This window comes from Carassius carassius, chromosome 42, assembly GCF_963082965.1.
Source record: "Carassius carassius chromosome 42, fCarCar2.1, whole genome shotgun sequence".
In the NCBI taxonomy this organism is placed as follows: Eukaryota; Metazoa; Chordata; class Actinopteri; order Cypriniformes; family Cyprinidae; genus Carassius; species Carassius carassius.
Window position 1 is genome coordinate 5,085,362 of NC_081796.1, and position 14,667 is coordinate 5,100,028.

Here is a 14,667-nt window from a genome sequence, read left to right on the forward strand (position 1 = left end):
TACTGTTGCTGCAATTTAATTATTGCTTTTATATTCACATGATTTACTTTAAACGAGAACTGAGTGCCTTCTAAGTATTTTTTAACACACCACATGCTCTGCACACTCAGTAGGCCTTCCGCAGATGCCTTCAAACTTCAAATATTATATTCAAACCTGCGAACGAGGTGTCTCTTTCCGTTATTCATATTTTTAACCTATGTTTTTTGAAAGATTAAGGCCGCAATGTATCACCCTTGTGTGTGTAAAAGTTGTGGGTTGTGGAAGTTGTGAAGTGGGATTTCTCTCTGCAGGAAACTCCGGCGGCTGGAGTTCAAGACTGCATGAACAGACGAACCATTAAAATATCATCCAGACTGCAGCCTTAAGCTCCATACACCAAACTCCTTCCAAAGAGAGAGAGAGAGAGAGAGAGAGAGAGAGAGAGAGAGAGAGAGAGAGAGAGAGAGAGAGAGAGAGAGAGAGAGAGAGAGAGAGAGAGAGAGAGAAGCAAAGCTGTTGAGTTGAATGTTTTGTCTAAAGGACATTTTCTTTATAAATGAAATCTGGACGATGTTTTCAACAGGTGAAACACGGTAAGACTCATAGCGTGGGGACGAAATAAGCTTTGGAGGCATTATTGGGAATTATTTACCGAACACCTTGGACAGATAAAAAAAAAATAATAATAATAATAATAATAATAATTATTATTATTATTATAAAGCAATGTTATTGTTTTTTGTTGTTATTGTTGTTGTTATTATTTATAACGTTTTAGTAAATTAATATTTTAAGAAAATTAAAAAAAAACTATTTTTGTTTGTTACCATTCAACCTCATTTTATTTAATTCAATAAATAATTTATTTCTGTCTACTTAAAATATGGCATTGACAGTATGCAACACACTATGACTTCATTTTATCTGTTAAATCTTTTTTTTTTTTTACTGGCGACAAAGAGTTTTTCCTCCTTGTGATTTCAAAATAAAGTCATTGTTTTCGGGCAGTAGCTGACTTTTTTTCTCCAGTGTTATTTTCCTTTTTTTTTTTTTTTTTTTTTTACTGTCAAAATGAACTCGTTTTGTATCTTGTCATAATTCCCCCCTCTAAAATAAACTTTTCGTTACGTGCTAGAGAAATGGCTAAAGAATGCAGCTGCGACCCATTCGACCCTGAGCCACATCTTCAGTTTTCGTCATAGTTCACACAATGTTTACTTATTTATGACACGGATGGTGTGGCTTTGTCACTAGACGTCTGACAGATCAATTCATGACCTCTCTCAAAGGAATACCAATTTATTTGCATAAATAATTGAATGCGTCTTGACCCTGATTAAAATAAAGTCGCCTAAAGTTGAAGAAATGGCGAAGAATATTAATTAATAGATTACATGTGTGGATTTTGGACTAAGTTTTGCTTTCATATGTGATCATAATACATGAACATAAAACGATCACAATGGCCTTCATGGGAAGTAATGATTCCGTGAAATTAGATTTCGCAGTCTTGCCATCACAAATCTACTAATATATATATATATATATATATATATATATATATATATATATATATATATATATATATATATATATATATATATATATATATATATATATATATATAAGAAGAAAACAAATAAGTAATAAAAATAAAGTGGTCTGGGGTGGGGGTGTTAACTGTTTCCCTTTTTTATCGCACTAATTCAATCTAAATGTTGTCTCCATGCATACTCTCGCGTATAATTACGGTAAACATTGTATATTTGAATTACGTATTTAAACTTTTATTGTGTGAGGCGGAAATATTCCATTCACTAAAACTTCTTTCACCTCCTCATGGTAATTTAAACTGCTTTGACACAGAGCCTGTTTATGGCTTATCTCATTGCATATTGTAAAATTGCATTCAATGCCATACGAAGAAACAAGCAATAGCATTAAACTTTTATTTGCAAGTTTGAGGAGTTTTATTAAGAACCACACTATAATTTTATACTATTTTTGATTAAGCAGTTATATTTGTTTCCTCTTCGAAAAACATTTTTACAAAACTTTATTTATAAAATTAATTTTTAGAACATTCTTCATTCCCATCACAAAAAAAATAAAATAAAATAAATAAACATTCATTTATTTTGTAAAATAGCTTGCCTGCTGTAAATTGTTGTTGAGTACCTTAACCACGTAGATGCACATTCGCCGACCACATCTGCAAGGTTAGTGTTATTTCTTGAAATATTAACATTCGCGTGCAATGCCTTCTTATGGACAAAGTTCAAGGTACTAAAAACCCTTGAGGCTGTTTTCATGAGGTGGGGACTGTCCATTTATTTTCAAGCTTTCTATAAAAGTTTCTATTTGTTGATTCATGATTGTACTGTATTCATGACAGGTGCACTGTTAACAGTGTGTTTATTAAATAACGGTGAGTAATCTGTGAAATAAACTTTGACGCATCGCAAAGGATGGATTAGGTGTGAGTTAGGATTTTTAATTTAACAGCTATTCGAGCTATTTTGCCAAGACTTCTTTGCCGCCCTCTACACTTTTGATGAAGCACCACCTCCTGTGTGCCTGATCCGCCGCCGCTGAACAACTGAGGCCGAAAATTACCCCCGATCATAACAACAGGTCTTTTGCGTTACTTTTTTCTGCTCCGGACAATAGGCGACCCTCGCGCTTTTCACAAGACAGTGATCCCATGACGACATATAAGCACCGTTAGAGAGAGAGAGAGAAAAAAAGGAGGAATCTTTTCTATCTCTCTCTCTCTCTCTAAACAAAAGGGTTAAATCCAGATAAAACAAAAAACTTTGTACTAACCGCCGTGTTCGATGTTTATTATGGAGCTTCTTCTTTAGCGGATTAATAGACAGAACCTATGTCGCCTTTTTATTGGATGCAAGTCCACTTTCCGGTTTAGGCTACTTGTTGCGGTAAGCTGCTAAAGCGCAGTCGCAGATTTTCAACAGCTGTGATATAAAGAAATGTAACATTGCTTCGATGTAACTTCGGGATTGCAGCTGAAAGTACAATAACCTTTGCGTGACAAAAACTTTTTTTTTTTCTTTTCTTCATCCGCTCCCTAAGCCTCGGCGCATGCGCGCTCTCTGTTTGCTGTCACTAAAACATTTTTCTTCGCATTGGAAACTGTCACGAGTGACGTCAATCACAGAGCTCTGACCAATTAGAGCGCTCGGTGATTGTTTGGCTCCACGGGCTGCAGCGCCTACCATGAATCTCTATTCAGTATATCAAAGCGTCCTGCTGCTGCCTCTCAACCGAATGGGATTCCACGTAGGCACTGAGATAGCAACTAAACTTTAGGGGAAGTTTTTTTTTTTTTATGATTATTATTTTTTTTTTTCTTCTGTATTCTTCAAAGCGATTAAAATATATTTGTCATCATCATTATTAGCTATTATTTTGCCTGCTGTCAAGTTATTCTAAAATTAGGAGTAATGAGCGTGGATGCTTTGGGAAGCCCTGTGATGGACCCCGCGTTTTCCAAACGGAACACGACGCTGAGATTAGTTGACTTGGCAGGGGCTCACCACCATCACCATCATCACCACCATACCCCTCAGAGCGTGACAGGCTTCCCGGGGTTCAGCAGCCATCCACACTCAATGGCTCACTCGCACCCTGGGGAGATGACTGCGGAACCCCGCCTGGGGCCGAGTCCATTCGGGCCAGAACACATGGGGCACTCCGCGGCCCTCAAAATCAGCCCAACCCATCATTATCCCCACCACCATCACCACCACAATCATCATATTGCAGGCCACAGTGAAGTGGTCTCCAGTCAAACGGGAGCTTTTGGCCCGGTGCAGGCGGCAACGGTCCCGTACTCTATGTCTCACACGGCCCAGGCGCTATCCGCAGGTAGGGACTTCCTCATTCGCCGAGATCTGACAGCTCAAGCCATGCCCGTGCTGACCGATCAGACTTCTGGTTCAGCCTCTCACCACGGAATGTTTGTCTCAACAACAGGTAGCTATCCGGGACACTATGGTCATCACCCCGACCCTGGGAACCATACGCTCTTCCCTGGACTTCATCACGAGCAGGCATCTACCGGAGCACCAGGTGGCCAAGCCTTGAACGGACAAATAAGGTTAGGAATACCTGCCGAAATGTACGTTCGGTCTGATCATTTGAGTCAAGTAGCGAGCTCCAGGGCAGACCCGTTTGCTGCTTCTCCTCTGCACGGATACGGCGGGCTCAATCTGAACATGAATCTCAGCGCACATCACCACCACGGAGCTGGCGCGTTTTTCCGTTACATGAGGCAGCCGATCAAGCAAGAGCTCATCTGCAAGTGGCTGGAGCCCGAGCACTCGGCGAAGAAACGTTGCTCCAAAACTTACAGCACCATGCACGAGCTAGTGACACATGTGACTGTGGAGCACGTCGGAGGACCGGAGCAAGCGAACCATATCTGTTTTTGGGAAGAGTGTCCACGAGAGGGAAAGCCGTTTAAAGCAAAGTACAAACTTGTGAATCACATCAGAGTGCACACCGGGGAGAAACCGTTTCCGTGTCCGTTCCCGGGCTGTGGAAAAGTATTTGCCAGATCGGAAAACTTGAAAATACACAAGAGGACGCACACAGGTCAGTGACTTCATTTCTCGTCCCTTAGGACAATTCGGTTAAATACTAACGACTCATAACTATTCAGTTACTGGATATACAGCACTGCTGAAAGTGTAAACGAATCAATACACAACAACTAGTTTATTAATGACGTGAGCTAGCTGAATAGAGGCAGCGATTGTCGAAAAATCCGCTTTTAAGAAGGTTGGTTTTTAAGAGGTTTTATCTAGAAATAATATATGTAGTGGGTTATGCATGGTGGAAAGGATTTTCGCGGAACACTGGCACCATTATCATTATTGTCACTGTTATTTTATGATTTTGAATAGGCTACATGTACTTGTATATATATTGTAATTAATATATATATATATATATATATATATATATATATATATATATATATATATATATATATATATATATATATATATATATATATATATATATATATATATATATATATATATATATATATATATATATATATATATATATATATATATATATATAAATATATATTAATTACAATAAGTCACGTTCTAAAAAAGAACGGGGGGAGCACTCTGGAGTGTTACTGTTTTCAATTGACTTGCTTTTTCTAAATCATGTGTGTTGTAAAAAAACAATCATGTGTTCCTTTCTTCATCCGATTGCTTACAGCTTTGCAGCACATCCACATGTTTGGGGCCTACTGAGTACAGTTTGGTCGGCTGTATAAAATAACAACAATAATAATAATAATAATAATAATAAATAAGAGATGAAGAGATAGGGTACTGCTTTATGTTAAAATGCCCAAATTATTGTTCATAGATTTATCATCTTCTGTTTATATTACAGTTACTATAAATGGTACACATTTATAGACAATTTGCAAACTGTTATAAGCTACTCCTTTGCTACATTTTGGAAACCACAAACACTCGTAAGTTCAAGTATTCTGTTAGAACGATCTACAGGGGCATACTAGCATTTAAGATAGTGTCTTGTATCGCTTACACTGTATTGTTTTTTTTTTCTTCCTTTGTGTGTGTGTGTGCTCCAGTTAGCCTAAAAATAAACTGTCCAAATTGTCATTAAATGCACCAAGAGGCAATGTGTTGTAGTTTTTTCCATCTATTTATGTTGTAAGAACTTTCAAAAAGATTGACCGCATGCAACAAGTCGCTATCAAAGTGCTAATCAAATGTGACTTCACATGATAAACTTTATATTCAATAATAAATGCAACACATTAATAAAAATGCGTTAGGTTTGCATAGTTATTTCTGTTATTTTGAATGCTTTGTGGACTCTGGAAGATTTAGTTATTTATTTTTATTATTACCATTTTCTTTATTTTTCTTTTTTTTTCTTTCATTGCAAATAGTGTTGGCATGATCAGGAAAGCTGCTTAACGTTTCACTGGTAACTACATCTGAGATAAGAATCTTTCAGTTATGATCTCTAAGCAACGTTATGCATTATTTCTGTGGGACATTCCCGAGGCCAGCCGCAATTTTTTCTTGCTTGGGCGGTAGCCTATTCGAATCTTTGGTTATGGATATGGTTTCCCAAGGGTCTCTTCCTTTCTGCTTTCTTGTAGTACACTAATATTCTTGATTGGCTTTCTCGGCCCAACAGCTGAAGGTCAAATTGATATTCAGCAAGCAACTGTAATTAGACAGCAGCAATTACGTAGTCTTATAAACTCCTGGAGCTTATGTCCTTCGGAAATAAGCGTGATGTGATTAAATGTAATTAATTCAAACATTTCTATTGCCTGGCTGCCTTCTCCAGCAGCTATTATGGTTACAGAGGGACAGGCCTAATAGCAGTTTTATACAGTCGATCCGATATATTTTATGAGATCTTCATGCTCTACATTCCAACGGTAAATGAAACTATACGAGAGCGCACGCTTTAAAGAAGAATGCTTAATAATCTGTAATTGTGAAAAGAAATCATTGCTGTCTGAGAGTCTCAGTCACAAGGGACCTGCCATGAGAGCAGACAGAGCAGTAAAAAGATAATCACGATATCATGGGGCTCATGTGACCCGATTTACCCTGTACAGTCTGACATGCGTTAGACTAATGCGCAGGATATTTGATTGTGTGCTCAATGTAATGGTGTGCTTGGACCTGTACTGACCATTATCACAACTGTTCTGTCGTTTTAGGTGAAAAGCCTTTCAAATGCGAGTTTGACGGCTGTGACAGACGGTTCGCCAACAGCAGTGACCGGAAAAAGCATTCCCACGTACACACTAGCGATAAGCCGTACAACTGCAAAGTCAGAGGTTGTGACAAATCGTACACGCATCCCAGCTCATTGAGAAAACACATGAAGGTGCACTGCAAGTCTCCACCTCCGAGTTCTGGTTACGAATCATCGACTCCATCTCTCGTTTCTCCTTCATCGGACTTGGGAAGGGAGCCAGCTCCCTCTGCGCTCTCTGAGCCGCTCTCATCATCGTCCCAGCCGGCCAATTTAAGCGAATGGTACGTGTGTCACAGCTCCGGTGCCAGTGGCCCTCAGACCCCACCCAGCGGTTCATCCACACCGGGCCATACAGAGGGGCCAACGTACGGCAATCCTGAACGGAGGGACGCCTTCTAGCACAATGCTCGCCCTGCAATATTGTTTTGGCAAAGTGTCTAAAATGACTTTGACATCTTATCTTATTTGGACAGTCCGTTTTGGACTGGATGACCACAGGCTGACGACGCCTGTGTGAGTCAGTTCAAAGAGCAGGCTTGTTCACTGTTACTGCCTTACTGAAGGATGCACGGGCCTTTTGACAGCTAATGTCACTGCCTAACCACCAGTCGATTTAAAACACGTCCCGAGTGTCCATGTTTCGAAATAGTGTACCGACCGGACGCATGTCACTGTATTATTTTGTAAATCCCGCTTTGATTTCAATATCTTTTTTAATTTATTTTTTAATCGGTGAATCATTTCTTTTTTTGTATTATTGAACCAAAGTGCTTAATTATTAAACCTGTAAATGATGACGTTTTGATGTCTTTGTGTGAACAGTAATTTTTGTAAGGTTCTGTCCATATTTTTAAATGTTTGCTACTATACTTTGTACAAAATTAATTTTTGGGATGATTTGGGTTTCACAAGGACGTAGACTCTTTCCTCTTTTTGTGCTTTCGCCAGCCAAGCCAATTCGATGGAAACAGTGTTATTGTATTTGAAATGACGTTTCATTTATGATTAGTCATTAATCAATGTGGTCATTTTGTGATTTCGTAAAATTTGTCAGCAATCCATTTTTATGCAAAATTAAAAACCATAATTATAATTATCAGAAGAGACCTTAAAATTTGTACCGAAATGCCTTGTAAGTTGTCAGTATTTTGAATAAATTGTGTATGACGCAAAGCTAAAAGACCTCTTAAATTACGCTTTAGTAGGAACAAAAATATCTCTACGTTAGAGAACAGAAATTAGGCATCATTTAATCGAAAACACCTAAATGTTAAAAATATGCACGATCCTAAAATGACTCAAACGTCACCAGCTTAAACAAATTTTAATTCTCTTAGCGAATCTCATTGCGATAACTTGTTGTCTATCCTTTTGTATCGCTTATACACACAAATATACTCCATCTTTACACTCCAATTACATGGGCAGCAATTGATGAAAGAGTTGCATATTTTCACACAGACTTCAAAGAGGCTTTTATTCAAAGAGACATTTTTTTTCACGACGGTGAATCTTCATGGTGAGTTAAGATTTCAATAGCAAAAGCCGAGTCAAATTGAAATAATACGGGCGACGGCGCTGTAGGCTAGATCCCGTTCTGACAGAAATAATGCAATATTTACTCTGAAGGAAAAGAACTACAAAATGCGCTTTCATTTACTTCGTTTATTAGTCGATTGTTTTTCTCTTGGTTTGATAATCACTGTAAACAATGTGTCTTCGTTTGTGCTTGATGCATGGACCGATGTCCATTATATTAGAAAAAACCTAAAGTAACAAGTTATGATAACCATTGCGCATCCCATGAAATTGTATCATTTTAAATAAATAAATGTCTTAATCAATAACAAATGCATAAATCTACCAGCCTCGTAACTTTCTTTTTATACCATAGCACTCTCAAGTGACTTTAAAACGTTGACCTCAGGATTTGCTCAACTTTTAAACTTCTTTGTTGGATATGATGTAAAATAAATACCGCGGGTAACAGTCAAACAGTAGCGAGGACTAGTGTTAGATCTGATGTATCAGAGGAGAAAAAGATTGTTTGGTCTCAATTGAAGCGAGGATCCTTTGAAGAGTTTTTTTTTTTTTTTTAAATCGGGGGGATTCTTGAGTGTCGTCAAAACAACGCTGATGACATGGAAAGGCCTCTCTGTGTCACCGTTTTGATCGCAGACTCTTATCAAACTTGTTTCAAGGTTTTATTTTTTAATTTTTTTATTTTTTTTTTCATTCCCTTCAACAAAACAAGAAGTGACGAATTTGACCAGAATCAAGCAGGCTACCTCCAAGTAATATAAAGTAACGACAAGCTGACTCACTCGGACACCTGGTGAGCCTGAGAGCGCGCACGCTCGTCTCCGTGTCAAAGTTGCGATTAAAAGGGAAAGAACGACGATTCTTTTTCAACAGTTTCTCGGTTTTAATTACCATCGATTCCGCTTTTCCTATTCTCTTTCCGATAAGCCAACCAGGCCTATATAACTAAAGCATCCAGCAGTGTCGAACTGTTTTGCAAACCATAATCTATAAAAGGATTTAACCATTCCAAAATAACATCCTTAACCATCTCCTTAAAGCAGCTAGGCATAGTGCAAGCAAAGACAGCTATTAATATCACAATTATAATATCAATAATAATAATAATAAATTACATAGGCCTATTCCAAATACAAAGTAAGCGTTCACAAGTGTGGAGTAAAACCACTGAAACTCAAAACGCATCGATTTAACTTTTTAAATACTTCTAAGAAAAGTTCAGTTATAGTTTATTCGCTTGTCACAATATGGGCTTGGAGCCAGCTATGGATTCACATTCTGATTTCATCGAGCAACAGCCTGTCTCTTTAAAGGAAGAAGAAGAAACGCAAGCCAGGGCTTCATTTGAGTGTGAAATATAATTTCTTTGTGAAATAACTGAGGCGATAATCACACTTCCGGAAACTGTCCTGCATTATTTAACAAAGCTCTTTTAACAGGGGATTAGCGGTTCTCTCCACACCATTCAACGCTCTGTTTAATGTCATAATTACATGACAAGGGCTGACTGGAATTCGCATGCAAAATGACAGGACAGGTGCAATGGCAAATAAATAAATATATAAATTAACCAATAATAATAAGCCAGCAATAAGAGAATATGCTACATTTAGACCTCTTTGCCCCCATATACGAGTGCATTGTTTATTATGCCTGTTATATAGAACATTAACTAAATTAACTGTAAACATTTATTGTACTGCACTGTATTGCACTGTAAACAACTATTTTTTTAGTTTCTTGGCAAGCATATACAATATTATATATATATATATATATATATATATATATATATAAACACTGTGCAAGTTATTTTAAACTGTGTATGACTTAAAATTACGTCCAAACATTAATTAAATTTGATGATAGGCTATTTATCATGCCGTGATTATGCAGTGTAAACTTCACCAGTACGCCATGTATTAATTCGTTCATTCACAATAACGTGTAGGCCTACATTACATTGTTTTTTTTTTTAATGCAAGCATTATAAATTACAGTACACAACTGACCTATGTAATTGCATATTAACAACATGTGTATACTGCTTATTCAACTATAACACAAACATTGTTAAGAAAAAGATGCAATATAATTTCAGAAAAATCCTTCTTCTCCTCTACTTTGGTAAACGTTAAAATCGTACCAACCCAAGTTTCCTCTGAAATGAACATCAAACATAACGTTTCAGCACGCGCAAAAATGGCAGCAACGGGACTTGTAAGAGTGCATATTGTTTCAACTTACGTGAACAAACTTGAACTTAACCTATTATGACATCACTTCCTGCACCATTGCGTTTGGAGGTGGAATGGAGAAGAGAAATGTTACTGGCATGGATTCAATGAAAAGAAATAGCGAGAAATTACTAATAAATTGCGTAGCCTGATTGAATACGCTTCTAAATAGTCAGATTACCACAGTCCTCTATTCGTTGGCGCTGAGTTATTGTACTTTCATGGATGAAGGAGTTTGTCTGTAGTGAGAATCAGCCCCTTTAGTTAGCAGAGTGAACACTGATCTCTAACAACCTTCAGATAATGTAGCAGAATGCACCGCACTACTTCGCACCTGCACTATGAATGGGAACCTTCTTTCAGTGTAAGATACGCTTGTTGGCCTTGAATCTCAAAGCAGCTGCTTGAATGAGTCGAGCGACCCGTGCTTATTCCGCTTCCTTTGATCTATGATCGCTCGCTCTAATTTGTTCGCATAGTCTTCAACAAGGGCTTTCTATTTGCTATTAAAACATTAGAATCTATAAGGGCTACATGAACAGGATAGATGCCATGCAAAGCAGCACGCTATGTGGGGAGCATCCTGCGCTTCTCTTGTGCGTTTCCACTAAAAACAGATTCCATGCATTAGTCAGTGAAAGCACATTGCTGTTTTATTTAACGGCAAAGCATTTAATAGAAGGATGCAAGAGAACACTGCACTCTTTAAACATTAAAGCCATTGAAAAGGTGACAATTTGCAAAATGCTTGACTGCTGATATTAGGGAAACATTGCGTTTTTTCCCCCAAAAAATATATTAGGTCCAAGTTAAGATGCAAAACAAACGATGTGCACTGTGCGTGACTGTACGACATTAGGTAAGCTGCCATGTTTTACCTGCAGTTATTTTATTTCACCACCGACCTTTTCACATGACTAAAAACAATACAAATAAGAACACGATGTGTTGGTTCACATTTGCCTAGTGCAATACTGAATGTTTTATTATATTTTCTGGTAAAATGGTTTTAGCTGAAAATACTGCCTTTATCTGGGCTTATGCATATAAAAATAAATTATGTATATTCTGTTAATCCAAAGGGAAATGCCTCTATTTCGTAAGCATTGTTAACTCAGTAGGGTTTTCTTTTAAGGACTCGTTTTAAGGACGTATATTACAGTTTAATTCAACTTACAGAATTCAGAAGGGTCTTTCATCGCACAAACTGACACTGAAATGCAAACGAAAGTAACTAAATTAAGAGAAGTTCCATATTTTCAGTGCTCCCTGTATGGATGCTCCACCTTAATCTCCAGATGCCTAAACTGTAAGGTCAAAACTGTGCTGGGAATAGGCCATGCAAGCTTTTAATACGATGATAAGAGGCATCAATCAATGCAACTGCTCCAGCATTAAGCGTGCGATACAATAGAGTAATGATGATAATGAAAAGTAAAAATCATGAAATCGTTTTTATGGGAGTATCAGATTTATTTAAGTGGGCCATACATCATCACCACGGGCAAATGATAATGAATTGCAGAATGTGCCCTTCAGCGATTAAGTATTTCTGAACTATAATCTATCATCTCGCGGTTCATATTTCATATTATGAGCAACACATGAGGCGGTGTGTGTAGAGAAAAGGAAAGGGAGACGAGAAGGGTTTTTTTTTTTGGCTATTAAAGTTCGAGGAAGAACTAAGTGTTGAACTGCTCATTTTTATTCTCCCGTGTCTTAAAAGACTAGGCTATATGTGACCGGAAGACCTCGGTTTCATCTGGTTTTAACTCAGATGAATGGTGTAAAATCATGGGAATGGTTGATAATGCTATATGTCCAGTAAAGAGGTGGACTTACAGGGTGTGCAACTCGCTTCTCTCAGACAGGCTCCCACAGGCTTCCGTTCATCGTGCACCTCTCGGAAACAATCCAATTCTAGTCAAATCATTAAACCATTTGCTATTATTATTATTATTATTATTCACTGCATTGCCTATAAGCAGCCTCAGCAACAGGTTGTAAATTGGTTTTGGATCGGGCAACTTTCCGCAGGTGTCAGGTTTCAGACGCCTGAGAGTAACAGTGGAGATTGACCTCTGTCCACCTGAAAGAGGCATGTTTCACAACTCTGCTGTGCTGGGAAGAGCATTCGCACTGAAACACTGACACCCGCCATGGAACAGATCAATTTACATTTAAGATAAAGTAGTGCACAGGCTGACTGGAATGAGTGCATTAACCGAGGTTAAAATATAGAATAGAATAGAATAGAATAGAATAGAATAGAGCAGAATATATTTCAAATGAATTTGTAACGTTTTCCTGAACAGAAGCGCAAACAGATGAGGCATCAGATATCATGCATCATATTAACGCGTCAAATGTTTCAGACATGAATTGCCAATGTGACGTTTTAAGTCATTGGTTTCTGTGCACTATTTCACACGACGGCTCGGAAATGTTCTGTGCACGGTGGAAGCACAGTTTGAGCAGGGGGAATAATTCTTGTGATCACTCTAGCAGCAACCCCGACTTTGGGTCATTTCTTCATCTCCCGCAGAAAAGACATTACGCCTCTCGTATTTACATACCCTGTAATATTTGTCAAACATTCATAAATTGCAAATTAATGAAATGTTCCACGGCCCTCTGAGATCACTCTAATGAACATATAGAGTATTATGGAGATTTCTGACACATCTTTGTTAAGTTTAATGTCTTTTGCATCATCACGGTCTATTAAACAGCATTATATCCGTGCTGTCTGTGACTATATGACCTGCTGAAGGTAACAACACGATCCTGAAACAAATGACCCACAGCCTGTGAGGAACAAAGAGCTACACATGACCTGAGAGGTTTTGTGTATTTATTTATTTATTTATTTATTTATTTATTTATTTATTTATTTATTTATTTATTTAGTTAGTTAGTTAGTTATTTAGTTAGTTATTAAAACAAAATGCATTTTATTTGTTTACTAATCGGTTTTCCTTTAAAATATCTTAATTTTCAGATACATTATAATTGTTTTTCTCATTAAGATATTTTTTTTCTCAATATAACATACCATTCAGTTGTCTTCATTGTATTGCAATCAATCATATTATTGTATTTTATGTGTCTTTTGATTACTAATAATTTTCGCGGTTTTATTTATTTATTTAGTATAGGATATTAATGTGTGTGGATTTTTTGGAGGTGAGGCTCTGAGTGAAATGTCAACAGCCCACCTGCGTGTTGTTAAAGCTCGACACTTGAAGGGGGTGTGGATCAATATTAATCACCGGCAAGTAAAGTGTCATTCAACTGGAGTTCATTTCCGCTCCGGCATTCTTTCTTTCTTTCTTTCTTTCTTTCTTTCTTTCTTTCTTTCTTTCTTTCTTTCTTTCTTAGAGCTAAAGACGCATGGCTAGGCTTCCAACATCGACTTTTCCAATTAGACACAAAAGAGAAGTTATCTCGATATATGCACTCTCTGTTCTTGACAACTGACACGTTTTCAAGACTGTCCTGAAGGAAATTTAAAGGTGTAGATGAAAGAAAAAAATTCCCGATGAGTGTCAGTAGCAACATTTTCTGATCTAGGACTTTAATGAAACATCTTCAATCAACACGAAAACTTATTTTGTTCTCTTTTTTTTTGTCAGTCTTAGTGCTGTCAAAAAAAAATAAAAGAACAAAATAAAGTTTTCGTGTTGATAGAAGATTTTTATGCATTTGCTATATATATATATATATATATATATATATATATATATATATATATATATAGCAAATGCATAAAAATAAAGATCATAATTATTATTATTATTATTATTATTAACGGTTGTTTTTAATATATGACATTAGTTGTTCACAAATAACAAAACTTTTTTTTTTTTTTTTTTTTTTTTTACTAGTTTTAATTGTCGCCGACAAAAACGTTTCCGTTACCACATGCTGCATCTAAACGTCTTGGTCCTGACACAAAAGCTTGTGATCTTTAATTTTAAGTCTCAAATCATCATAAAAAGGCAGAATTATATCTAGCGAGACTTTTTTCCCCCGTTGTGCACGAGTTAATTCATCAAAAGGAAAGTTTCTATACGATTTTTTTTCTCCCCATATAATGAAA

General features: G+C 37.0%; 1 protein-coding gene across 3 annotated transcripts; it reads left to right on the top strand.

Annotated features, from left to right (window-relative positions):
- The first annotated feature begins 460 nt into the window (after positions 1 to 460).
- LOC132123771 (zinc finger protein ZIC 4-like) lies at positions 461 to 7,966 on the top strand. 3 transcript variants are annotated; one of them, XM_059534398.1, is made up of 3 exons: positions 461 to 575; positions 3,979 to 4,599; positions 6,746 to 7,966. In XM_059534398.1, exons 1-3 carry the CDS (start codon positions 539 to 541, stop codon positions 7,183 to 7,185), a joined length of 1,098 nt encoding a protein of 365 aa, XP_059390381.1. In that variant the 5' UTR covers positions 461 to 538; the 3' UTR covers positions 7,186 to 7,966. The 3 variants fall into 3 exon arrangements, with proteins under 3 accessions (XP_059390381.1, XP_059390380.1, XP_059390379.1); XM_059534397.1 differs by lacking the exon at positions 461 to 575 and adding an exon at positions 2,817 to 3,870; XM_059534396.1 differs by lacking the exon at positions 461 to 575 and having other exon boundaries at positions 2,819 to 4,599.
- The last annotated feature ends 6,701 nt before the right edge of the window (positions 7,967 to 14,667 follow it).